General features: G+C 41.7%; 1 protein-coding gene across 2 annotated transcripts in view; it reads left to right on the top strand.

Moving 5' to 3' along the window:
* Positions 1–26,304, top strand: part of LOC111328243 (uncharacterized) — a 53,347-nt gene that overhangs the window by 23,951 nt on the left and 3,092 nt on the right. The window contains exons 14-41 of one of the 2 annotated variants that reach the window (XM_088742066.1): positions 32–1,959; positions 3,502–3,845; positions 4,286–4,864; positions 5,600–5,779; positions 6,173–6,229; positions 6,757–6,908; positions 7,020–7,483; positions 8,233–8,300; positions 8,489–9,739; positions 10,524–11,129; positions 12,002–12,649; positions 13,104–13,406; positions 13,939–14,179; positions 14,850–15,004; positions 15,749–15,949; positions 16,955–17,017; positions 17,493–17,603; positions 18,052–18,162; positions 18,317–18,392; positions 18,753–18,924; positions 20,036–20,322; positions 22,130–22,288; positions 22,632–22,819; positions 23,611–23,901; positions 24,358–24,482; positions 24,948–25,041; positions 25,742–25,927; positions 26,022–26,237. In XM_088742066.1, coding sequence (XP_088598192.1) covers positions 32–1,959; positions 3,502–3,845; positions 4,286–4,864; positions 5,600–5,779; positions 6,173–6,229; positions 6,757–6,908; positions 7,020–7,483; positions 8,233–8,300; positions 8,489–9,739; positions 10,524–11,129; positions 12,002–12,649; positions 13,104–13,406; positions 13,939–14,179; positions 14,850–15,004; positions 15,749–15,949; positions 16,955–17,017; positions 17,493–17,603; positions 18,052–18,162; positions 18,317–18,392; positions 18,753–18,924; positions 20,036–20,322; positions 22,130–22,288; positions 22,632–22,819; positions 23,611–23,901; positions 24,358–24,482; positions 24,948–25,041; positions 25,742–25,927; positions 26,022–26,237 — 9,256 coding nt within the window. The remainder of the gene's footprint in view (positions 1–31; positions 1,960–3,501; positions 3,846–4,285; positions 4,865–5,599; positions 5,780–6,172; positions 6,230–6,756; positions 6,909–7,019; positions 7,484–8,232; positions 8,301–8,488; positions 9,740–10,523; positions 11,130–12,001; positions 12,650–13,103; positions 13,407–13,938; positions 14,180–14,849; positions 15,005–15,748; positions 15,950–16,954; positions 17,018–17,492; positions 17,604–18,051; positions 18,163–18,316; positions 18,393–18,752; positions 18,925–20,035; positions 20,323–22,129; positions 22,289–22,631; positions 22,820–23,610; positions 23,902–24,357; positions 24,483–24,947; positions 25,042–25,741; positions 25,928–26,021; positions 26,238–26,304) is intronic. The other variant, XM_088742068.1, reaches the window with a different exon arrangement.

Below are 26,304 nucleotides of genomic sequence, written 5' to 3' on the forward strand. Positions count from 1 at the left end.
CGAATGATCATTTTTCATCTTCGATTGTTAGATACATCTCCAAGGAACAGCAGCATGCTAAAGAAATTGGTGAACTTCAAACTGAATTGCTCAAAGTCAAGACAGAAATGGATGAGAAACAGTTTTCTGAGCTAGAAAGTACAGTGAAAGATCTTGGTGGAAAATATGAAGAAAGCCTCCAAAAGATTGTGAGAGACCTTCAGGATAAGCACGAGCAAGAAATGGAAAGTTTAAAACTTGATTTTGAAAAGATTAAGGAAAAAGAATTAGAAGCGTGCAGAGAAGAGTTGAAAGAACAACATGAAGATGAATTTCGTTCGCTTAGGTCACGCCATGAGATTGAACTGGAAGATTTAAGGGGGCAGTTCCAAGAGGAGAAGATGAAGGATTTTGCGAAAATGAGCGCCAAAATGGCCTTGAAAAATGCACAGACTTTGGAAAAGATGCGACTTAATCTGATTGCTACACACGAGAAAAACATGGAGGAACTGAGAATGGAAGGTCAGAAAGATTACGAGAGAACTGCTCTGAGATTATCCTCTCAAATTGAAGGAATGGAAATTGAACATCGAAGGGCATTACGGCAATTAAAATTGGACTTAAATGAAAAGCATGAAAAGGAAGTGGAAGATTTACGACGAGAGTTGAGCAGCAAAGAGGAACTTTTGATAGATCTTAATGATAGCCATGAAAAGCAAGTGGGCGATTTGAAACGTAGGCAGTTCAGTGATTTGTTAGATGAGGTATCCAGTGTAAGAGCAGAGCTTGCGTTGGAAGCAGTTCAGAAAGTGGAAGAAGCTAAGTTGGAGATGGTTGAAGACAGTTCCAGGAAGGAAGCTACTATTCAAGACTACGAGGAAAAGATACACCAGATTCTGGAACAACATGAAAAGCAAGTCAAAGACCTGAGCGAGGAATATGAATCGCAGCTCAAAGACCTCAAAGAAGAATTAGAACTCTCTAAACAGTGGATGTCTAAAGGTGCAAGCAACGAAGAAGAATTGTTCGAACAATATGAAGCAAAAATTCAAGACATTAAGCGGCACTATGAAAAAGAAATCGAATCTTTGAAGGAAAACAGTTTATCTAAGGATGACAGTGAAGATAGCGAAAGTGAAAAATACTTGTTAGAGGAGTTGGAAAAATGTCGAAAAGAAATCGATGAGTTAGGTGCGCGGCTGGAAACTGAGAGAGAACAATTTAAAGACATATACGATAATACAAAAACTGCACATGAAGCAGAGCTTGTGTCTTTAAGGAGAGAGTTGGAAGATAAACATCAGCAAGAGTTCAAAGAAACAAAGGAGCTGTTTACCGAAAAAGTTGAAGCCTTAAAGGAAGAACTCCTTGTCGCATCAGACGAGGCAAAATTGCAGCTTATCGCAGAGGAACTTGAAAAGAAGCATCAGATGGAACTTGACACTCTGAAGGAACAACTTTCTGCCGAGCATCAAAATGAATTGGAAACCTTCAAAGTAAAAATGAGTGAAGAAGTTGAAGCTCTCAGGGAACAGATTCTTGATACGTCTGAGCAAGAAAGGTTTGATGTTTTGAAGGATGATTTGGAAAGAGAACATGAAAACCAACTGGAGGCCTTGCGGGAGCAGCTTGAAAAAGAGAACGAAGAGGAGATAGCAAAGCTTAAAGAGACTTTTACGCAAGCTTTAGATGCTGTGAAAGCTGAGGACAAAGCTAAACAGGAAATACAACCTTACTCTCTAGAAAAATTTGATGAACAACTGGACGAAGTCAAGCGGCAACTTGAAGCAGAACATTTGCAAGAAATGGAAAAACTCAAAGAGGATATGCTACATGAAGTGAAAACCCTCCAGGAACAAATTCAGGTAGCCGCTGACAGTGAGGTTGAAGCCACAAGGGCTCGTTTGGAGGAAGAGGTAGACGAGATAAAAAAGAAATTAGACGAAAAGATGACTGAAGAGAGATCGCAACTTGAAGCAGGTAAAGTGAGCCTTTTGCTGGTCTACTTTCCTGACGGGTAAAAAAATATAATTCGTCTTAACGAAAATTAGGAGAAAAAGTTCCTTCTGACTGCTTAACCAGGGTTTTGGAGTTTATTTTTTTTTCTGTTATGTTTTTCTGTTTTCATTTAGATGTTTTTTTTTTTAACTGTTGTAAAGTGACAAAATAAGGCGAATTTTCACTTTCAGATAAAGAAGTTCTGTACGTCCTTAGCCCTTTGAGCACTAAGAGCGACTAGCATCTAATTTCTCCCTACAAAATCAACCGTCAATCAAACATTAAGGTCGCGAGGATAAGAGTAATCATCGCCAACTAAAGAAGTTCTGTACGTCCTTTGAGCATTAAGAGCGACTACCATCTAATTTCTCCATACAAAATCAACCGTCAATCAAACAAGGTCGCGAGGATAAGAGTAATCATCGCCAACTAAAGAAGTTCTGTACGTCCTTTGAGCATTAAGAGCGACTACCGTCTAATTTCTCCCCACAAAATCAACCGTCAATCAAACATTGAGGTCGCGAGGATAAGAGTAATCATCGCCAACTAAAGAAGTTCTGTACGTCCTTTGAGCATTAAGAGCGACTAGCGTCTAATTTTTCCCTACAAAATCAACCCTCAATCAAACAAGGTCGCGAGGATAAAAGTAATCATCGCCAAAGCAAATTCTCCTTGTCAGCACCTTAGGAAATGTATGGGTACGGTATGGAGAAAATGCAAACTGATGTTAGGGTGTAAAGGGTTACAAGAAAGCTATAAAGTGCTGTTTGTTTGTGTAATTCCAGTAATCGACTCCTTTTCAGAAACTGTGTCTTAGGACATCTTTTCTTCTGCGTTATTTCTTTGTGTATTTTTTGGCGGTCATACTGGAAAGGAAATTGATAGGATTAACTGGCAGTATTGCCATAGTAACTTTTTGCTGAGCATTATTTTGAGGTATTATCGAGCTAGTGTTTCAGTGAATGTGTAATTCATAATGTTTACGTATTTCTTTAGATTGAATCGCTAGCTTGGAGCTATAAAAAAAGGTGTCAGAGCTAGCGATTTTGATTCACTAGAAGGTCCCTTGAGGCCCCAAAAGACAAAGAACTGCAATTTTTTTAGGAATACATTTAGTCTTTTAGAACGTTTGCCACGTGATGTTTATCTCTATTTTAGTAACGATATCTTTTCGAAATTTTCGGTCCAAGCCGTCGGTACAGTTCAAAAAGTAATGTCATAGACTTCAGCTTTTTAACCGCAGCAAAACAAAGGTGAAATTGGTCCTTGCAATACTTCGAAAGTCTCGTAATTTCAGTCGGTGTGTCCTGACTCTTGGGTGAGTCATTTTAACATCGTTCGATTAGCCCAGTTGCAAGATTGTTGACTTACTTTAGTTCTCCATTGTTTACGGGATATGTAGATCCCTTAGGAGCTCGTCAAAGAGGCTTGATTTTCACGTAGGTTTGCTCTATTTTCAAGAAGGATTAAGCAAAGGACACTTGTTTTGATTTTTTTTATTTTTGTTATTTTATTTTTCCACAGAACACCAAGGTGCCATGGCTCAAGCTCGAAAAGAACAGGACGCCCAACATCTGAGTGAACTCGATGCTCAACAGCTAAACCACGATGCTGAGATGAAGGCACTACAGATGAGATTCAACGAAGAGCTGACCGCTGAGAGAGCCAAGCTGGAGGAGGAGAAGAACGCCGATATGGCACGGTTAGAACAAGCGCTCAGCGGTAACCTCAGCCAGCAACAGGAGTTACAGCTGCAGATGATAAAGGAGCAGCATGATCGTGAACTCGAGGCCGTCCGAGAAGAACTGGTGCGAACTCACATGGAAAAGTTCACCGAAATGACTGCTCGGTTGGAGTCTGAACACGAGGTTTGTTCGTTGGTTTGTTTATAGTTTACTTCTTGAATTGAACCTTGTTAGGGATATAGAACATGGGGTACATTTTGTAATCTTGCAGGTAATATTACGAGAAAAGAAAATTAGAAATCTAAATATTTGTTGTGCTGAAAATATTTTAACAAGTTTTGTGAGTAGTGCGATATTACTGTTTCTATTAACGAGATTTTCTTAATGGTCTTTCACCACCGGTATTCTCACAAAATCTTCTGTGCTATGTATGGGAAAGTCCCAATTTTATTTCATACTGGTAGAAGTATGCTTTAGTCCGCTCAAGATTTTTTTCGTTTCTTATTTTGTACCACTCTCAAACACAACACTCTTAAAGGCTTCAATCATTTTCATAAAGAAGTATAGCCGGTGTCATGTTCTTCATTGACACTGATTACATTAAACTTCGCCCTCTGTTTTAGGCGGATTTGGAAAAAATGAGAGAATTTACACGCGCTGAGATGTCCGAGAAATTCCAAACTGAACTGGAAGAGGCCAAAGAAGTGGCTCGTTACGAACTTGAACAAGAACATCTGGAAAACCTCCGACAGCTCGAGGCAAGCCTGGGGCAGAATCACGCAGAACAGTTACGGGGATTGGCTGAACTACAACAGAAACACGTGGATGAAATTCACAACCTCAAGGTTGCACACGAGACGGAAATCGAACGACTGAAAAAGGAGGTTGCGCAAGCGTACAACGATCAGCTTTCCGCCGTGAGTTTGGACGCTGAGAGAGAGGTTTCCCAAGTGAAGGAGGAACTAGACGAAGCACACAGCAAGGAGATCGACGCGTTCAAAGACGCGCTTGAGCGTGAGAAGTCTCGCGTGCTGGCGCTTGAAGCGCTACAGGCCAGCATTCAGACGGCCCATCATGATATCGTGCGACGGATGCAGGAGAACTTTGACAAGGAGATGGAGAATGTACGGAGTAATGTAGATTCCGCACATGGAGAGCAGGTACAAGAGCTGCAGAGCTTGCTGGAGGAGAGACATAAAATGGTAAAGATACACGAACAATATTGCGGTAACCCAAGGATAATTACCAATAGGCCATTTCCGAATTACCTTTGGCCTCTTTTTCAAAACGAGGCCCGGTGTGAAACCATTCTTGTGAAAATGAGTTTAATCTGCATGTTAATAAAAACTTATCATCCCACGAAAGGATGAGCACCTTTGAAAAAGGGGCTAAAGTTAATTCGGGAATTGGTTATTAGAGAGGCTGTACAAAGCTTATTGGGTGGGTTAAGTCTTTGGTCAAGGTCAGTGCGGTTACGTAGCATTACAGCTTCTCGCCCACCCACTAACTTGTCTGTCAGTCCGTCCTTCTGTTTTTGTGACCGTCTGTAGGTCTTCCAGTCTGTGTCCGTCTGTCTGGTTTTACTGGCTACGGACTCTTGGTCTGTCGTTTTGTGTTGTTGTTATTTTAGAAGTATAACGAAGCATTCATACGGCAACTTGCTTGTGCTACTAGCTGGGGTGTCGGCACTACACTAGATCAGATAAATTATAGATAAAAATTCAAAAATTTGAAAATCAGTGATGAAATTAGTAGCCATAAAAATTCAAGAGACTTTTCAAGTGGCGGCTGAGATGCCATGTGGAGTAGCTTCACTATTTTTTTTTTATGTTGTTTTTGTTTGTTTGTTTTGTACGCGGTACTGGCTTTCGTTGTCCCCTCAATTTTAAAATTACTTTTGTTTCTTGGTTTATTTTGTTTGTGCTTGATATTGGTAGGAGCTTAACCATGTCAAATCGGATCTCGCGGCTGCCGAAGAAAGAGCTGCTGCTATTGAGGCTCAGCAGGCTAAAGGTCTTGAGGAACTTCAGGAGCAATACCGTAAAGAGATGGAGACACTTCAAGAATACCTGAAATCCCAAGAGACAGAATTTATAGCAGAAATTGCTAGAACTAAGGTGGGACTCTCAGGGCTCAACACTAATGGTAGCCGACTTGCCACAGACTAGTAGAATTCAGTTTTGGCTAGTGGTTTTCAATTTCCATTAGCCAGTTTGGCTAGTAAACAAACTGAAATTGTCGTAACGTCTAAGATGCCACTAGCCACTTGGCTAGTAAGTTGAAAAGTTAGCGTCGAGCCCTGATACTCTGCATTTCGACATTTTTCTTTACACCAACGCTCTATAAAACTGCGATGTTGTTGTTTTCAAATTCGTTAGACAACAAATCCTTAATTGAACATCCAGTATGACGTTTTCAAAGCAAAGCTTTTGATAGTAATAATCATTGGTATAAATAACTAACTCTGCCAATTTTGTCTTGATTCTTAACTCTTATGTTCTCTCGTTTAGGATGAGAATGAAAAATTGTCGAACAAGCTGCAGGAGAAACAGTCTCTGATTAAGGAGGTGTGTGGGGTAGACAATGTTTAACAGGAGCTGTTTTTTCTTGATTAATGCCATATTGGTGTGCCATGTTTACCTGTTTATATTTATGGATGGGTTTTCAAGTTTTTCTGAGCTCTTGGATCTCATTATTTTGCCCGTCTTTTAGTCTTTTATGTTTTTTTCGGGGTTAAAAGTTTGGTTATTTCTTGAGATCTGGACGTTCAACTTATGATCTTTTTTACCTCAGGGAACTGCATAAAATTGACGGCAGTAAACTAGAGCTTCATGTGCAAGTTGTTTTGAACTAACTTTTCCGCGTTAGATCTTCTTGTCTAAAAAACTGAGAGGCCGGCTTTTGAACAAGGAGATTTGCCAAGGAAAAATTTTTAAACGAAGAAAAGTTTGGTTTTTACCTGTCTTGACAGGGCTTCTTGCCAGGGCTCCTTGCCAGGGAAATTGGTAAAAGGTTTTTTTGGGGAAATTTTATTCTGTTGGCAAAATTCCTTTGCAAGATCCCCTCATTTTTTCCCTCCGTTTGTTCTTTCTAGATGGAAACTGAACAAGCTCGTCTTCAGAACGATCTTCAGCGTCAGTCAGACAATTATAACTTGATTTTAACTCGTCGAGACAGAGAACATCAAGAGGAAGATAACCTCGTTACCATGCTACGCTCTGATGTGGAACGACTTGCTGCTGAGAGGTGTGGGCCCACAGCTATAACTGTATAAGTTCCGTTCCCATAAGACTGTGCTGTCGTGTTCGACGGGTTGAACTGATTCTAAACCATTTTTTATCTTCTTCTCTGTGTCAGAGATGCATTGCAACGGGCAAACGAGCGACTTTTAAAACTTCTTTCTGATGTGGTGAAGCAAGCGGCCTCTACCGAGGAGACGATCAACAAACAGCTCGAGGACCTGATACAGGAGACCAGCCAAAATGAAGAACAGCTTACACAGTGGCCATTACATGAGTTGGAGTCCGGTACATTACACGAGTCCCAGATCCCACCAGACTCTATTCGTCGCCCGCAAAGCTCGCTTCCTGCCGGGCTACTGACGTCAACGCCCGCTGCGGGACCCAGCGCCCCTTCGGTCAACTTTGCGACACCAACCGGAGGTGCTGCCGCCGACTTGTCCGGGTCAGAAGATGCAACGCTGACCAGTAAGACCGACTTGTCTCTTCTCAGTGACGAAGGGTTGGAACTGTCGCAGCGACAGACGGACTCTATGTTTCAAGGGCCGAGCTTAGACGAACAAGCTGAGGAACTTGTGATAGGTACGGTCTAAGGTTATTTGGAAAAAGGGTGTCAGAAACTTTTTTTTTGTCCAAAGGCTTAAAGAAGGGAAAAGCATCCAAAATCCCGAGGAAAAACCGATGAAAGTATTTCTTTTGTAAAGTAAATCTTAGCTATTCAAGGGAGAAAATTGGCTCTCATTCCGACCAATAATATCACTCTTAGTCCCGCTCTGAATTACACGCGCCTGCTCGCACGCAATTCCCACGCGTTACAAGCGCGAAACGCCTACACTGCGTGTCACTACCCGCTGTAAATCAACTGGAACTCGCTGAATGTGTGTTCTGGGACAAAAGTTTATGTGGTGAAACAAAAAATGTTGGATTATCAATTCGTCTAAGGATTTTTGTACAGCCTCTACCCTTTAGTAAGAACTGGTTAGTCGAACCGTCCTGGTTGTCAATCGAAGGGTTCATTTCTCACAACTGACTAAACTGGATTCAGCTCAAAAAAACCTCGTCCTTTGAGGAGAGCCCATCCGTTTTTTCACGCTTCTGTATGGATTACTCTTGACAAGCGTGGCAGTATGAAGCCCGAATATTGTAGACGACGGTACAACTAATTTTCCAATCCTTTTGACACTGAAAACACGCGAAACACATTCGCCTGCACGTACTCGTGAAAAGTAGATTTGCACGTTCCTTTGACTCCGATAAGAACCAACTCAAGAAAAGCACCCGAAGAAATCCTAGATTAATTCACTTTGATTTTTCTCTCCTTCTCTCGTCAGATTCTGGGGTCAGACTCAGATCTGCAGCGCAAAAACTGCTCGAAGTTGTGGCCACAATGACCAAACAGGTAATATCAACTACAGGTGTTCTAACGAGTGCGTTAATTATTGGCTTGTTAGTTAATTTTCGTCGGGGTTTTTTTTTTTTTTTTTTTTTGCTTTTAACTATTCAAGTAGCGTAAAAGTCTACCCTAGTCTCATACTTTACGCACTGGCATTTTTCGGGCTGAAGTGTCATTTTGAATTTGTCTTACAGTGGAACCAGGCCCGCACGGCGCAGAAAGAACTTCTTAATGCTACGTCTCAACGAAACGAGGAGCTCGAGCAAGTAATGGCGGCTCAAGAGAATCTTATGGCTAGATTGAAAGAGGAATTAGAAGAAAAAGAACGCCTTACTAACGAACTGAATAAAGCGAATGAACAAATGGAAGAAATGGCGACTGAAAACGACAGGCTACAAGGGGGAGCCCCAGATAACGTGAAAAAAGAGAACGAGGTGATAGAAAAAGAAAATGAAGAATTGAAATCAAAAGTCGAGACCGCGGAGAAGGAGTTAAAAGAATTAAAAGACCGCGAGCGGGAGATGGAAGAAGCAAGAAGAGTTCTTGTGTCTGAAGTGGAAGCTCTTCGAGAAGAAGGTAGGCTTCGCCTGGCGCAGGAAGTGGCGGAGAAGAACAAAGAGGAAGAAGAACACTCGCGGGAGTTGAAAATGTTAAGAGAGGCGAGAGATGAATTGGCTGAAGAATTAGAAACCATGAAGGAAGCTGGCGACGAACTTTTGGGAGAGAATGACGCACTGAAGGCTGCGATAGAGCAGCTGGCCAAAGAGAAGAAAGACCTGGAGGAAAAGGTAGTGCAGGTTGAGGCGCAGAAACTCGATGAACTTGATGGCCCGGAGGAACTCAAGGCTAATGTGAAGGAACTGAGCGAGGTTTCTCAGCGGCTTCAGGAAGAAAACTCTCTATTGGAGGCAAAAGTTGCTTCTTTAGAGAAAGAAGCTAATCGATCACAAATGACGGGCTCTGAGGGCGAAGTTATTCAGGAGAATGATCATTTGAAGAAGGAGGTTGAGAAATTACGGGAAGATATCGGCGATTTGCAGGAGGAAAACGAAAAACTAAAGGACGCAATTGAACAATTCAGGGAGGCGGTGCAGCAGCTGTGGGACGAGAAAGAAGAGTTGAGTAGTGAGCTGTCCAAGGCGAAAGGAGAAGACACCATGCAGTATGACGAGCTCCAGCAGCTGAGATCGCAGTTCAAACAACTAACGGAACAGAACGAAGAGCTCACGGAAAGGCTTAAAAACGCTGAGTTGGAGCAAGAGAAGAAACGAGAACTGCTCCAGAAGGCGCAGATCCACCTCGAGAAGATTCCTGAATTAGAAGCGGAGGCAAAAGAACAGAATGAACTCGTGAATCAGTTGAGGCAGGAACAGCTGCGAGATAAGGAAGAGATTGAGAAACTCCAACGCGCTGCGTCCTTGCAGAAGGAAGCACCCTTGATACAGGTATACCGGCTGGACGTACTTTCTGTTGCTCACGCTATTAGTGATCCTTATTGGAACTCTGAAATACTAACTGCTCCAAAATCGAGTAATGATCATACCATGGAACTGCATGCTTCGTCCGCTCATGACCACTTGCATATTTAAACTTATCCAATCTTTTCCAACCATATGGTGAAGCGTTTCCGAATTTACATCTGCCTGGCACTGACTGAGAGGGCTTTATACCTCAAAAAAAATTTCAAAGAAAAAAAACAAGATGAGAGAGTGCAGTTAGCTTTCCTTCAGTGGTGCGTTTGGTTGTCCAAAGAAGAATAAATGAGCGGAAATACCCTCATCAGAAATTATTCACTCTATATTTCTTAATTCGTGTTCGCGGTCAGAAGGCGTTTAAGTACGAAGTACATCCGGATCAAATGTCGGTATTTGAACAACAGCGTACCTACCCCTCCCCTGACCCCAATAACAGTCATCTGATAACAAGATTTGGGTTAGGGGAGGGGTGGGTGCGCACTTGCACAGAACCTAACATTGATCCGTGATCCTTCTACAGACGCAGTCATAAGTCTGGACATACGAGACAGAACATTGCATCTCTGTAGAGTAAGATTAGGGGATTTTTTTTCAATCCGGATTTTAGTACTCGTTCTCCTTGACAAGGTTTTTTTGTGACTCGATATTAGCTTGCGCCTACTTACTTCAACAGCAGTAGTCTATGGGTCAATGATGCATATTCGCGCAGTGAGTGAGAAACTTTTCATTTAGACGTTTTTGTTTCGTTCAACAGGTCACTACTGTAGAAACTGTTGAGGGAGGTATTCATGGTGACGAATTATGGGGAGTTGACGATCCAACAGGCAGCGGAGATTCCAAACAAGATGAGGAAACCGTTCAAGAATTAAAGGCGAAAGTCAACGACCTTGAGCGACAAGTCGAGAACTACAAGAAGGTCTTGGAAGAAAGTATTCAGGAGCCGGAAGCGAACAAGCTTATGGAACTCGTTGAACAGGTTCGCTCTGAGCGGGAAGACTTAGCTGGCAGGTGCAAGGAGCTGGAAGGGAAAATAAACGTGGAGGAACAGTCTAAAGAAGAAATGCAGACTGCTATCGAGGAGCTGGGTACCCGCTTAAAGGAACTGGAACAGAGTAACATTGAGTTAGAGGGGGAGCTGAGTACAAAGACGCAAGCTGAGATCGATTTGTTGGCGCAGATTAAGGATCTGCAAGATGAACTGACCAAAGCTCTGGAAGCTTTTAAGGAGTTGGAGGAACTGAAAGACAAATTGCAGGAGGATCTGGAAACTAGCGAGGAGACTCAGAAGGACCTGGAGCGAGAGAAAGTGACCATGCAGAAACAGCTTAATGATGGATTTCTCCAGATCTCTGCGCTGAAGGTGAGATAACAACCCTCTTTTTCTATTATTTTCATGGTCTCCCAGAGAGGGCCACGAGAAAGTGTACTTTGGTATGACCTCAATGTGAAATCATGACATTTTTTCTTGGCGAGACTTTTATACGTCGACAATTGGAAACTTCAACACCCCTTGCCCGCAACCCCCTGGGCACTTGAACTTTTGTTGATTGATTTGTTCAAACTCCCTCTTCCGGGCCAAAATTGTGTTCAAATGCCTTGCCCAAGTGCCGAATTTAAGGATCAGCTCAGTTTTTGGAAAAGGAAAATCAGCGACGGTGACTTTCTACTCACTGACCAAGCTTTAAAATTCAGATCTTGTAAACCTTTTCTTTTGAGCCAATTGCTCACGAAAGTAAGTTCTTTACCTTTAAACGCCTCCTTGTTTAAAAATACAACACGATTATTCCACTGGAAAGACTTGATGCTTCTGGTTCAAATTTCTTACCCCAGCCTTGCGAGGTTCAAATTCCCAAACCTCTGTGGAATGGGAGAAAGTTGAAGCTTCGAATAGATCAGCGCATCACCTCACAATGGCTATTTGTCTAAGGATCAACGTGGAAATGGGTAAAACATCTAACTGCGAATGAGGAATTCTAAGTTCTAGTGAGTCATTATAATCTGAGAGGACCAGATGTAATCTTGCTCACAATATGCTAAGGAAACCTGATCCAAAAATGGGTTTATTTCGCTCCTCTCTCTTAGGCTAATAGAACGTGCACGGAGATTTTTGTCGAGCCATCCGGTTTTTGTGGTTTTGTATTGAAGGAATTTAATATGTATTCACCTCTTCTGTAAACTGTACTTAATTGCTACTGGGCAATGTTAAAAAAATAATTTCCTTACCCTTTTTAGGAGCAGCTTAATCGGACCAAGCACGAGGGTGGAGCGGAACGGGAAGAAACTCCGACCCCTGTCCGAATGCTGCGAGACGAACGCGAGGCTTACGATCGTAAAGACGAAGAATCTCGGGCGTTAGCCGAACAGTTAGACACGTTCAAAGAGGCTCTTGACAAGAAAGAAGACGAATTGAAAAACTTAGCGGAGCAGATGGAAGAAATGAACCTAATGATGGAAGAGCAGCAGAAACTGTTGGAAGACCAGCACAGCAAACTGAAGGAACAAGAAAATTTGATAAATGAGCGCGAAGACCGCATGAAAGAATTAGAAAAACTATTGGAGGAGAGCAAAGAAGGGGTGGAAGGTAAGGAAGAGTTTGACAAAGCGCTCAAAGGGAGCCAAGATGCTTTGGTTCAACAACAAAAGGTCATTGAAGAGCTCGATAGTAAAGTAAAAGCCATGGAGCAGTTGACAGTTGAAAACGTAGGAAAGTTGAAAAATGCGGAAGAACAGTTGGCTTCTAAAGAAGAAGAGATAAGGCTACAGGGAGAACAGCTGGCTGCGAAAAGAGAAGAAATTAAAGTGTTGCAGAACGAATTAAGTCGAGAGAAAACTGAGAAGGAGGAGAGAGATACTGAAGCAGAAACCCATCTAGCCAAGCAGGTTAGTTAAGAACGAGATATGACGTAATGTGAGCGCGAGTGAATGTGCGCGCGAATAAAAGCGCGAGCGAGTGAATGCGCAGATCATTCGTACCGATTTTTCGTTTGTTTGCTCAACGAATTTTGAGCTCTTGGTAAAACGACTTTGTCAATTTTACGATCCACAAAGAACAGATCACGCTCATGAGATCAAACGGTTTCAAATTAAGCACGAATACTTTTAAAAACTGTTTTGTGATTGGCAAGAAATTGTTTTGGTAACACTTTTTTAAACTTTCCCGAGTTTGAATGCACGTAATGTTTTCTTCGCATGTTAACAGGGTAGACATGACGCGTCTTGGCTTGCATTCTGCTGAATATGGTTCTGTTAGTTATCGGCAGTTGATCCTTTTAATTCTATTCCTTATACATTGTAGCAAAGTAATGATTTTCTTTTCGTTTTTTGTCCTCTGCAGTTGGAGGCGATGAGTCAGAAATTAAATCAGTCACAAGAGATCGTGCGAACCAAAGAGCAAGAGAAAGAACAGTTTCGTAAAAATCTTCTGGCTGAGTCGCGCCAGTTGGGAGCTCTCCGAGCAGAAATGGACCAATTACGTGAAAAATTCAAATCCCAAGAGGACAGTCACACGTCTACCATCGCTGACTTACAAAAAACGCACAGAGATGAAGTCAATGCCCTCAAGGCGGAACTGACAAGGGGGGTACCCACGGGAGCTGAAGATGCTTTGAGTCCGAGTCAACAGCTTGTATTTGAACAGGTGTGGTGTTTGCAAAACTGTAAATTAAGAGTGGGGTTGACTGATTATCTCACTCACATTTTTATTTGTTTGAAAAATGATAAATGATAAGCGCAAATTTTTTTTAGACTTCTGATTGGTGGAGCCAGAAAGCAGTACCAGTTTTTATCAACTTAATCTGTTCTTTGCTTCGAGTTGTTGTTGGCAGTGCAGTTGGTCTTGAGAGAATTGGAATTTTTCACCAATTGTTGAAGTGGACTTTCGGTTATTTACTGCCAATGCTTGAACTGATTGAAGTGAAATGTTAATCGTCCAAAATAAGTGCGAAAACGTGTTTTGTTTAGCGTTGCCGTATTTTGGTCAAGATGATTGCACAAGTGCTGTAGAAAAAACACAGGGCGAAACGAACAAGAACCAGTGCTTCTTTGGATTGCTTGCGACGCTCAATTGAAATGTGCCCTCTAAAAGTTTGCACAGATTGTTTAAAACTACTTCCTTGTTCGTAAGTGTTTAGTATAGTGATACTCATTTCCAATTTTATGCCTATCAATAGAAACTAAAAAGCGTGGAAGAAAACCTCAAACGGCAGTACGAGAATCAGCTAGTGGCTGTGAAAGAGAATGAAGAACAGCGACGACAACGGGATATAAAACAAATGAAGGCCGAGCTAGAGATGGACAACTTGACAAAATTGAACAATTTACGGAAAGATCTGCTCGCCACACATAATGACCAGGTGAACAGAATGCGACAGGATCATCAACGAGAAATCGAGCGCCTGATGACTATATCAGGTCAGTGGTTAAAATTTGATATTATGTGTCGGGAAAATCCCTGACGATCGGTGATTTCAATGTTTCCCGACCATCCCAGATTTTTCCTATATATTGAGAGACCGACAGACGTGTTTTCCAGATTTTTCCACGCGCCGTCTTTATTTGAGCATCTAGAGGACTGGCAGCGAGCTGAAAGTATTGGCGGCGTCCCCGACAATGAAAATTGTAGTTTTGTCAGCGATCATCGCAGAAATCTTGTACCTGTCGGGAAAAAGGAAACGTTCCCGATTTTCCGCCGATCAGCCCAGAGAGTCGCAGATCTCTTCGATTTCGAGTTTTCATTTGTCGATGGAATCGCTGACCGTCTGGGATTCTCCCGACATATGAAAACTAGGCTTTAAACTTTGCCTCTGACGAAAGGCTAACAGCCGAAACGTCAGCTTTTTAACTCTTTACGGTGGCCAATTTAGAGTTTCAACTAAGTTGTTAAAACCAAATTATCTTTAAACTTTGGCATTATCTCGATGGGAGGTTGTCAGTTATTACCAGTTTAGCGATGTTTCTAACTGCTCTAAATGTTTTTTCTCCAAGTGAAAGTTTTCAATTTCTGCCAGTTGAATTTTTAATTAAATATGACACGCTAATCTTTAACCTTCCTAATAGTGGTCTCAACATTTTACCTTTCTAGGCATCGAATCTGCGTCACCAGAGATGCGCATGCGCCTGAACTCGGCGCTGGATGAGAACGAGCGATTGGACTGTGAACTTGTTGGACAGCTCGTACGGCAGGCCCAAGTCAAGTCAGCAGCCACTTCGCCTCCGAAATCCCGAAACACTATCGAAGTAAGAGAGGGTTTGTCTTATGCGTGTTTGATGAATCAGTCAATATCCATTTATGACAAGGTAGATCTATTAACACATTAATGAAAGACAAAATTGTGGCTAGAAGATAAAATTGTCAGCACGCTGGACTTCGGGTCGAGTGTCATAGTTCGAGCCTTGGCCCATTTATTGTAACGTATTTGTGTTCTTGGGGTGGGAACTTCAGACTCAGAGAGGACCTCTAAGCTCGAGGGATTTTAGTAACCACGGGCAAATCACCAGGGAAGCTTACGAAATGTAGGAGTAACTTGCAATGGGCTGGCATCCCATCCAGGGGGGAGTAACAATACTCCAAGTCGCTTTATGCTTGGGAAATAGAGTGATTTCTAGCGGCTCAAGCCACCTGAGTCGTGCACAGGCTTGGTTTTGCCAATTTAGAAGACGCAGGTGGCTCTAAATACGCAGAAAAAGGCACCATTAGCAAGACAGTTCTTTATCAAACAACAAACATATGAAATACATATATATGAACTGCGGTTATGAAACGTATATGTGCACGATCCTTCGCAGTAAAGCACTATTTAAGCAATAGTGAAAATCAGACCTGAAAAAAAATTTTTCAGGTCTGATTTTCACTATTGCTTAAATAGTGCTTTACTGCGAAGGATCGTGCACATATACAGTTCTTTATGTCAGACTGAAGCAAATAATACCCCTGTTTTAAGGATCCTATCAAGAGTATATCGTTTATCCTCTCTTTACCAGGGTCTCCTCGACAATCTTCATACTGAGGCTGAGACCATCCAATCACTTGTTAGCGCAGTATCTCCTTCACCTCAAGACCGATCACTAGTAAGCCCGGATGTAACGGTTTTACAGTCTTCTTGGTCAGCGGAGAAGCAGGCGCTTCTTGAAGCTGTCCAGTCCTTGAAAAATCTAGTCGTACAAACTCGAAAAGTTTCTACGGTAAGGGCTGACTTTCACCGCGAACAATGGAATAGGAGTCGGGGCAGAATTAGAAACGCCTAGCATAAAATTTAATCAGAATAAAAGCAACGAAGTCAGAAACTTATTACTGTTAACAACGTCGTCTATGATGTAGGTATGATTACATTAAATTAGATTGTGACACTGTATTTTTTTCACTGTTGGTTGTGTTAGGTTAGTCTACCTGGCATAACTGTGATTTTCAATGTCGTCATTTAGCCCACAACTGTGATTACCACTAAATGAACTATCGCTAGTCTAGATACGGGCTTGATACGAACCAACATAATGACCAAATAATTTGGATATATCAACAAAATTGAAATGGTAAATTGGCAACGGTAACGATTACAAAAGCTGACGTTTCGAGCGTTAGCCCTTCGTCGAAGCGAATGACGAAGGGCTATCGCTTCGACCAAGGGCTAACGCTCGAAACGTCAGCTTTTGTAATCGTTACGGTGGCCAATTTACCATTTCAACTTTGTTGATATATCCAAATTATTTCGTTACCCCCACCGACGCAGCCCCAAACAGTTTCTTTAGAAACTATCAGCCTTTATTCAACATAATGACCAGTTGGCTTGTTAACTCAGTTGGTAGAGCACTGCATCGTTATGGCAGAGGTCATAGGTTCAAATCCCGTACGGGCCTGAATTTTTTTCAGGCCATATTTCTACGACTAAATTAGTAGGGTTTATTGCTGCAAGGATCACTTTGAGAGAAGTCTAGATAACCTCTGGTACCAGTCAGCTAATGGCTTTTGACACTTTTGGGTTTGACAAGCATGGTAATCTTAATTACACATCCTCTTGCTGCTTGGAAATGTTTGAAGTCTTCCTGAAAGCAAATAACTCCCCAAGGTTTTGGAAAACTTCTAAGGTTAACCTCCCTTTTTGCGATAATCAAGCCTAGACTGAAGTTACAATTTAAAGTTTGTTCTTTTACTTGTTCTTTTCTCTAATATCATCGTAACTTTTTCTTCAGCCCTCCGGTAAACTTCACGAGGAAGCTGATTGGCGGACAGACTTGTTAAACGCCGTGCAAAAGGTACGTTTGTGTTCTTTTCAGTTCTGATGACCCAAAATAGCAAATGCTAATCACACTTGCTCACTATTAATGTGCGGACCATGTGGAAAAAGAAGAAAACTTATGCACAGAAATACAACAAACTTACACAAACGGACAAAAACACGAATAGAAGAGGGATTAGAGCTGTGTATTCATGAAAGGAAATTCCGAGTGCAGCCGTGAAGTAATCAATATCTGGATATGAAAGATTATTTGAAAAAGATTGTTTAACAAATCAGGATTCCTAGATTTTTTTTTTTTTTTTGTTACTGTAGAATTTTAATGTCAAGTCCTTTAGAACGCATTTTGAATTTTTCCCTAGTTTTTCTTAGTGGTGAATAAACAATATCATATGTACAGGGAAGTCTGGTGTCATATTGATCTACTTTTTAAGTAGTCAAACTAAATGGAGTCTATCTAAAAAGTACTTGTACTTGTTTCGTACTCCTTTAAGGTCTTTGAGAAAGATAAAGATGTTCTTGTAGCAGAGCTGAGGACCTCACAAATTGTTCACGGTCAGGACTCGCCCGGGGCCAGACTACTGCGGGATCAGATACACACACAGGTACAAAGCATCCTTAAGTCATCCTTAGAACACTTGTACTTCTCCAAACTGACGAGTAGAGTAGACATTTACATTTATACAGGATAGCCCCTTCAGTGTAGTAAACACTGGTATCAACAGGGGTCCTGTTACCCACCCATCCCACCCCAGGGGAGGACATCCATCACACAGTAATCTCGTGCGTGGGAAGTTAACGTCTCCTACCCCTAACCCTGCAGGAGACCCTGAGTGTTGGTCCGGCCAGGGCTCGAACCCTCGACCTCCCGCAGAACAGTCCAGCGGTCTATCCATTGAGCTAACCAGGAGGCGGTTAGGAGTGATGGGCAAAGTTACTCCACACTCTTAATTTTCGCATTCGTTCACTTTTAAACTCTCAGTGAATCATAATTTCGAAAGAAAAACCTTGGCCATCTGGATTGATGAGCTATTTGTTATTGTTTTTTCTAAGGATGAACTAACGAGTCGTGTTATGGAACACCTTCGTAAAAAAGACCGTGATTCTTTGCTGGCCGAGATTCACGAGCTTCGTAAGACTTCCACGAAACCTTTGATCGAGCGGGTGAGTTTGACACGACTACTCAGTAGTAACGTTTTAATAGGTTTATTTGTTATTTATAGCATCTAGAACTGCTTATGTTGAGGTGACTTAAATGATACAAACTAATGAAAACGAGACTTCGTTCTTAAAGCTTTTTTTTTTATTATTATTTTAGCAGGAAAACCTCGTGGAGAAGCTGCATGTCGAGTTAGAGGGAGCTAAAAAACGAGAGAGAGATGTCAGGGCACAGTGTAAGAAATATGTCATGTTTTCTTTCTTTGTGCTCAGTAACAACGAAGTACCGAGAGTTAGTGGTATGACTTCTGAAGTAAAAACTAAAGCTACGTAAATTACAAACGAAAACATGGACGTTTATTTGCTTTCTGCCACGCGTCCGTTTGTGCTGCAATGCGGAAATAGTAGAGGACATCAATTATTTTCTGTTGGAAATATTTGCGGTTCATAAGCAAAGTAAGTGAAATCAACGGAAACGTTTGCCGCTGATCGTTTTTACTAAAAGCGTGACTTGAAATCTGTCAGTCTTTCAACTTTCATAAAAACGTCGTTAACCAAATTTAACGGAGCGTTTGAAACTTTTTATTTCATTTCAGTGCTGCTGAAAGGACAGCAAGCGGATCATGTGAAAAATGATCTCACCAACTCGCTGACGAGGGAGAGGTCTTTAGTGTCAGACTTGAAGGAAGCTTTGGCGAAAGAAAAAAGTCGAATCACAGAACTAGGAACCGCCCTGGAGAAGGAACGAGTCCAGGTTATGTCCCTCAAGTGAGTAAATACATGCCAGAGCACTTTCCGATCAAGTTTCGTCGCAAAAACTACCGGAATCACATTGGCCAATCAGAACAGATGTTAACTTCGTAAGGAGCCAATGAGAACTTATGATGCGTACACGTGGTCGACTTCAAGGGCGGGAAGACACGAGTGACCAAGCCGCTCTATATTTATGTTTTGCATCTCATTGGTTAAGAAAGTGGCGCAACTTTTTAGGCCGGCGAATCACATACCGTAGTGAAGGAGCCGAAGAGGGGTGATAAGAGGCTTTCGACCGTCAATAAATATATCTTGTTAGACGTTTAGTTGTGTAGTATCGCTGAGTATTTTTACGAGTTTTGCCGTATTTTGACGAGCCCTACGGGCTCGTCAAAATACGGCACAACTCGTAAAAATACTTATTTGACGAGCCCGTAGGGCTCGTCAAAATACAAATAACGAGTAAAAATACTCAGCGATACTACACAACAAAACGTCTAATAAGTTCAGTGCGGGCGAATTCCGCGGATATTTATTTACGGGGAGTGCGTGACAGAAGTATGCGAAGCGGAACGGAATTGGCGCGTTGTCGTCTTGCTGTTCCTATTTTCTTCAGTAAATGAAGAAATTTCCAGGTCGTATAGGTGTTTTTCTTCGTTCGATTCATCTAATAAACTTGGATATATATTTGCCAGGCATTCTGACTCTTCGTCGTCGGAATTATGATTCAAATTTTCCGCCATTTTTTTTCGTAAGTACAATTCACTTCGCTTGCGCGATGCGAGAAAACCTGTTTAACAGCTACTCTAGAGTAAAAATACCGCGTGATGTTTGTACTCGTCTATGGCGTTATTTGTACTCTACGAAGTGTAGTTGGATAATAATAGGCTGTTATGAAATCTTGTTGCTTTGTATTTATATTTGCCGACCGGTGCACGCGTGGGGGAAAACTAATGTTTGTTATCTCTTCTCCGCGAAAACTTAACAAGGTTACGTAAAAATGTTTCTATTGATGGACGTGTTGATATTAATTTTCCCGTGGAGAGGAACGATGTGGGTTTTTCATACAGGCGCCATTTTGGAGAACTGTATTATTAAGATTTGACAAGTTTCCCTCTTTCTGCAGGACAAGTCTTGAGGCTGAAAGAGTGCGCCATTCAAATCAAACTCAAGCGTTAGAACTCGAACGAGCCAACACCAAAAAGTACCAAGATGCGGTTGACAGCGAGCGCCAGCGGGGCAAACAAGATAAAAACCGACTGATGGAGAACATAGAGGGCCTCCGCCGACAGCTGTCAGCAAATAAACAAGAAAAGGCAGAATTAGAGGTGCAGCTGGAAAGAGAAAGAATTGCTATTTCTAATTTGGAGTCTGAGTTGGAAACAGAGAAGGCCTTGAAAGCAGAGGCTTTAGGTAATAATAGTAATAATAATAATAATAATAATAGTAATAATAGTACTGTTGTGGTTTGTTTAGAAAGTGTTTCCACCGTGTTTTTTATATTCCTGTTTCCAAAGTTTACCCAGCCCCTACCCGTTTCTTTGACAATTTACCGTTAGTCATTTATACAGAGAGCCCGCTGTGAGCATGGAGCGTTTTGGCCAAGAACAAAACACAGAGTTCGAGCCCAGACCTCTGTGCGACTACCACTCGGCCACCTTGTCTCCCGCCTTTTTTCGCCATGTAAGGTCACTGCTATGACATCGATCTATGGTTAGAAATTCTAGTCTTCTCGGACTAGGACGACATGACCGTAAGCCCCGTCTCCCGCATCTTCTCCGCATTGGTTAGCAAGAGACGTCAGAGAACCCACGCACTTCTTGCAAAGAGTAGGAAACGTACCCCCCAGTGTTGGGGTCTGGCCTTTATTAAGTTGGCTCGTACCGGTTTTCATCTTTTTGATGGTTTATAACTTTGAAAGAATACAACAGAAAGACTGACCAAGGCCAGTTGAACACTTTTACGGGGTTGAATTATATAATAATTGGTTATCCAAAAATAGGTGTCATTTCGTTACCAGCAGTTTCCATGGCAACGCTTTCATAGGCTTATTGAGACGCATTTTTTAGCTTGTGGCGTAAATAATTCGAAAACTAACCCGGTGACCCCATCATTTTTTTCAGTGATTGCCTTTGGCACTTGAAAAGAAAAATGCACAAAGATTTTTAAAAAATTCTACGGAGCGGAAATTCAGATAATCTAGAAAAAAGGCAATTTTCAGACATCGCAAATTTCCTTCCCTAGAATTTTAGAGTTCTTTTTTCTGATGATTCCTTTCGACGTTATTATCATATTGGAACAATAAAAAGAAGGGGTCACCGGACTTGTTTTCATGCAATAGCTTTCGTGAGTTTAGCAATTTCCACGCGCGTTCTCGCGCATTTAAAAATCTGGATTCTATAAGATCGACATTTGCTCATGATCTGTTATAGCTACCGCTGACAATTGCGTGTGCTTGCGCGAGCGCCTACGATCTGATGTTTACAGACGTTTACGGCTAAGAAAATCATTAAACAGCTGTCAAAGACAGCCTCCCGGGCTCATCTTAAAATTCCTACACACGACTTTTGGCTATATCATATCATTTTCCTTTAAGTTTCAAAGTCTTCCACCTCAGGTAGATTATCCTTCACTTGAGTTCTTATTTCGCCGTCGCAAGATTTCATATCGGTTGAATATTTCTTTTAAATGTGAAGTAAAGCAACCTTTATTTCTCCGAAAATCGTCTTCTTTATCTTAGGTTCTAACTCCTTCATTCACAGTGGCCGCTCAACACATCAAATACACACTCTTAGGTGAACTTCTCACAAAAATAGAAAAAAATCTTCGCGCCGCCATCTTTGTTTTAAATTTTCGTCTTTTAATCTCGCGCTTCTTTCGCACGTTTTCTCGCGCGTGACGCAAGAGTTATCTGTTCCTCGCGCGAGGAAACTAGTACGAGCCACCTTAACGAAAAGTAAAGTTTTTTCCCAAGTGTGTGTGGACGTGGGTGTGCGTGTATGCATTTGCGTGGGTGCGTGCGTGCTTCTGTTTTTCTTAAGCAGTGTAGTATACGGCGAAGCTTTGCTTATCGAACCAAACCAATTCAATATCCTACGGTGTCAAGACTTTTCATGCAATGGGTTCGTCCTATTTTTCTGTTAGGATACCTGTTATTGTTGTGGTAATGACATTCCTTTCACGAATTAACTCAATCAATATCTTAACCCTTTTTCAACAGAGAGAAATCGTGAGACTATCGATCAGTTGACTGCAGCTTTGAAAGATGAGCAAGCTCGAGCAGAACACGTGCAGTTGGCCTTGACGAACGAGAAACGTCAGACAGAGGCGCTTAGACACTCAAAGGAGCGCGCAGATCAGCTGCGAAGCACAAATAAAGGTAAAACATTAAGGAAAATGAGCCAGTTTAACGGTCATTGTCTGTAAAAGAAACAGATCTAGCTTCAAAATTGAACTAGTTTTAAATTACAACCTTCGTATTGATGCGATCTCCTGGCTTTTCATGAAGACTCTGTCTCAGAGTTTGGTGATTCATCGAGACATTCTTCTTCCTTTTCTTCTCCTATACTTTAACCAAGATATTTATAATTCATTGGAAAATAAGACGGCACAGATGACCCCTGTTTGAACAGTTGAACTTGTGAGGACATTGGGAGCAAAATCGCTCATGCGCGTGCCTTCTTATTTCAGTTATTGATATCGTAATGTCTTATTTTGTTTAGAACTGCAAGCAGCGTTAAATGCTTCCCGAGAGAGATCTGTTGAACTGAGTACTTCTCTTGAAGATGAGAAAAATCGTAGCGCGTTCCTTGAGGAGTCTCTGGAAAACGAAAAAGACAAGAACGACGAATCTGCTAAGACAGAGAAAATAGTCGCTCACCAATTAAAGGGAGCTCTAGATGTTGTGCAGGTACTGAAATGTCTTTTTCTGTCATCATAAAGGCCACATGAATTCCCCTGTAGCTTGGACATGAACATGGGATGGTTAAGAGTCAAGTTTAAGGAATTTAGTTAAGGAATTCGAAGGAAACTGAGGGGTAATACTCCCATGCCTAGAGACTTTGTGACACAAGCTTGGTTATTTGTCTCCGCTCTCCGGGTGAAGGGAACTTAAAATCAGTAATGTTGTTATTTAAAGTTGGTGGGTTTTGCCACAATGATGGTATTTCGTCTTGACGTTCTCAGAAACAGAGCTTGAGATTTATCTCCACACAGAGTGCCTCGGACATCACTGCTCCTAACATGGTGCAGAACTTTGCTCGTGACACGTGAGCTTGGTACATAACCTAGTTAGCAAACGAGTCCCATGATGCCCAGTTTATACAAAAAACGACCCCTTAACCCTTTGACGCTTACCAGTCACCAGCATCTAATTTCTCCTTACAATATCACCCCTGAATCAAACATTAGGTCATGAGAATAAGGGAAATGATCACCCGCTCTCTGAGCTCTTGACTGTTAAGCAAATTCTCCTCGTCAATACGACATAAAATGTGTAGAAAAAAGTTTGGAGAATATGCATTCTGATGTTACGGTGTAAACGGTTAATGAACTGCCTCCAGTCGTATCAGTGGACTCAGATCTTTCTTTGCCTAACATTCCAAAGACCTTAAGTTGTAAAGGGGTGATTCCTGATTTTTCTTTGTCTCTCCCTCGTTATGAGACGAAAAACCATCTTTCACTCTTTTTCTCTATTCACAGAAACAATTGGTTGAACTGACGAGCACTCTGGAGGAAGAACGAATCCGGGCGAGAAGGCTGCAGAATGAGAGAGACGTTCAACAAGCTACTGCCATGAGTCACAAGGAAAGGGAACGCCATCTACAGACCGAGCTGGAAAACGAAAAGAAAAAGCGAGCTCAACTTGAACAGAAACTGGAGAACGAGAGAGAAAAGAACGCAGATCTTAACAGAGATTTGACAGAAAGAGATAAGAAACTGGGCGAGTTACAACAAGATCTGGATAGCCAGGCATTAAAACAGTCAGAAAAGGTCTGTTGGCTTAAAGAAACCACTTACAAAATTATCACAGCTGAAAAAAATTCTGGGGACCATTAAGAAGAATATTTCAACCAAGGGGAGGGTGGGAATGGAGAAGTGGCATATTGTAGTCTTATTATTTGTATCGTTGTAACGAATCTAGATTTCGCAGTTTTATTTCAAATATAGTCATCAAAAGGCACTTCCACAGAGAAAGTAATTCTTTGAATATTTTCGTTGAGAAGTAGAAGTTTCAAATTCGAATAGTCAGCCTTAAGAAATTCGCTGAGGAGTTTGATAAACCTCTGTGAACCCTGCTATTAACATGGATATTTTATTTCCTTTAATATCGATAATAGAATTGACTTAACGATCACTGCGTTTTGTTCTGGCACTTTGGAGAACAAGAAATTTGTTCTGGTTACTCAACGGTGTCACGTGATTGTAACACAACTGTTCTCTTCCCAGGAGGCGTCACTGTACCCGTTACGCATGAGGCTCCAGCTTCATCAACAACAACTGGAGTCCATGAGACAACAACACCAGGTGCTGATCAACAAACATCAAAATTCCGTAGACTCTGCTTCAACCAGGTAACGCTGACTGGCTTATTTTTCCGAATAACTCAGTCATTAAAGGAACAAGGAGCTTTCATGTGCCAACTATTTCCGCTTTGCAGCGTTTTGCTTTTCTTGATGTAACGATTACTTTAGACTTCAATGACCTTCTGATCAAATTTGATTATCGAAGATCGTCCAGGATCCTTGTTTAGTAAAGAACTCCAGTAATTAAATAATGGATTTCCGGAGAGCGCTTAGGATATGTCGACCGTCGTCGGTAGATCTCCGTTAAATCGTCGGTAGATCTTCGCCTGAAGCCCAGTTCGTGCCCGAAAGTCCCTAGAAATGTAGAAGTAAAATTTACATTTAAAATTTTGCCGTGGCTGTAGACCGACATATTCGGTCTGAACTCTTGGTCTTATTCCAATCACAGCAATTTGCAGAATACTTATATGTTCCTGTGGTATCTTGTATATTCAGATTTCGATTCTTTTCTAGGGGTAACAAGGAGGTGGAAGAAGTTAAAAGATCACTTGCCAATCTTCTGAAAGAACTTGAGCAAATAAGATCAACGCTCACTGTGCACATAGACGTAAGTAGCATGTCTTCAAACATTTTCTGTTTGTAAAGCATATAGTCACGCCATATTCGGTCCTAATTTATCCCCAGGGGGTGGTGGTGGGGGTTTGGAGGATTGTGGTTGTTACAGTGAAAGTTACCTCATCCTCCTAAGACTCTTTAGTAATGATCTCCCCCCCCCCTCCCCCCATCCCTTACAGGCGATATATCATGCATGGTCTCTGTAAGGTGCCTTGCAAGTTGAAAAAAAGCCGAATTTCTTTGAATGTCGTCATTTGAAATCGTATTCATCTCTCCATCCTTAAACATTCAACTGATTGGTTGGTTAAGGGTGACCATTTGCAGTTTTTCCATTGCTGGCGCACCAGTATTTCAAGGTTTCTTTCTATTCAACCAAGAATGAATTTCTCCTAAAAACGTTTGATGCATTTCAGTTTATGCAGAGGGTCGATGAGAAGTAAAGTTTATTATCAAATAGAGATTGTTTTTGTTTTATAGCAAATAGTTTGGAACAGAATTGTTATTTAGATCTTTCGAGTAAGAGGACTGAAAGGTGATTTTCATTGAGAGCGATGATTCCAGCATTTTCAAATAGGGAGCAAGCCCAGCTATCCTAATGGGGTTCACGACAAATGTTATACAGGACTGGTTATAGCCTGATTAATTTTCCAACAAGTTTTACGTGAACCTTACTTACCTTAAATGATTTTCAGGACGACCAGACAGTACCATTGTCGCCCATTAAAGCCGCTGCACAAGAGAGGATCGTACGTCAAAACACAGAACTGGCAGAATTTGTTTCCAAATTAAACGAAGAAAAGAAGGAATTGAGAAACGCTTTGGCTAATTTAGAAGAACAAATTGCGCAGTATAGACAGCGGGATAGAGCAAATGAACAGGTAATGTACAGAAGTATCCGAGTGTTGCCTTTTATAGAACCCTTGTCCACCATGTGACCCTTAAAATGATTGTTTTACTCCATGTCATTTCCAGACCTCACGCCTTACAAAGGAGCATGCCGAGTCTGTGCTGAACACTGAGCGTGAAATGTGGGCTCAGGAAAGAGCTCGATCCCAACAGGCCTTGAGGTCAGCTGAAGCAGAACTGGCTCGTCTGAGAGAAGAAATTAGTAAAGACATTGGTACGCCGCGCATACCGGTCAGCAGTCATGAGTCAGATATCGACGAGATCACGTGGCCACGCTCTAAGGTGGGTAGTGTGTGGCCAAATTGTAATCCTGTGGCTTCTGTTTCTATTAGAAACGTGATGGGAGATT

This window comes from Stylophora pistillata, chromosome 12 (genome assembly GCF_964205215.1).
Source record: "Stylophora pistillata chromosome 12, jaStyPist1.2, whole genome shotgun sequence".
NCBI classification, from domain to species: Eukaryota; Metazoa; Cnidaria; class Anthozoa; order Scleractinia; family Pocilloporidae; genus Stylophora; species Stylophora pistillata.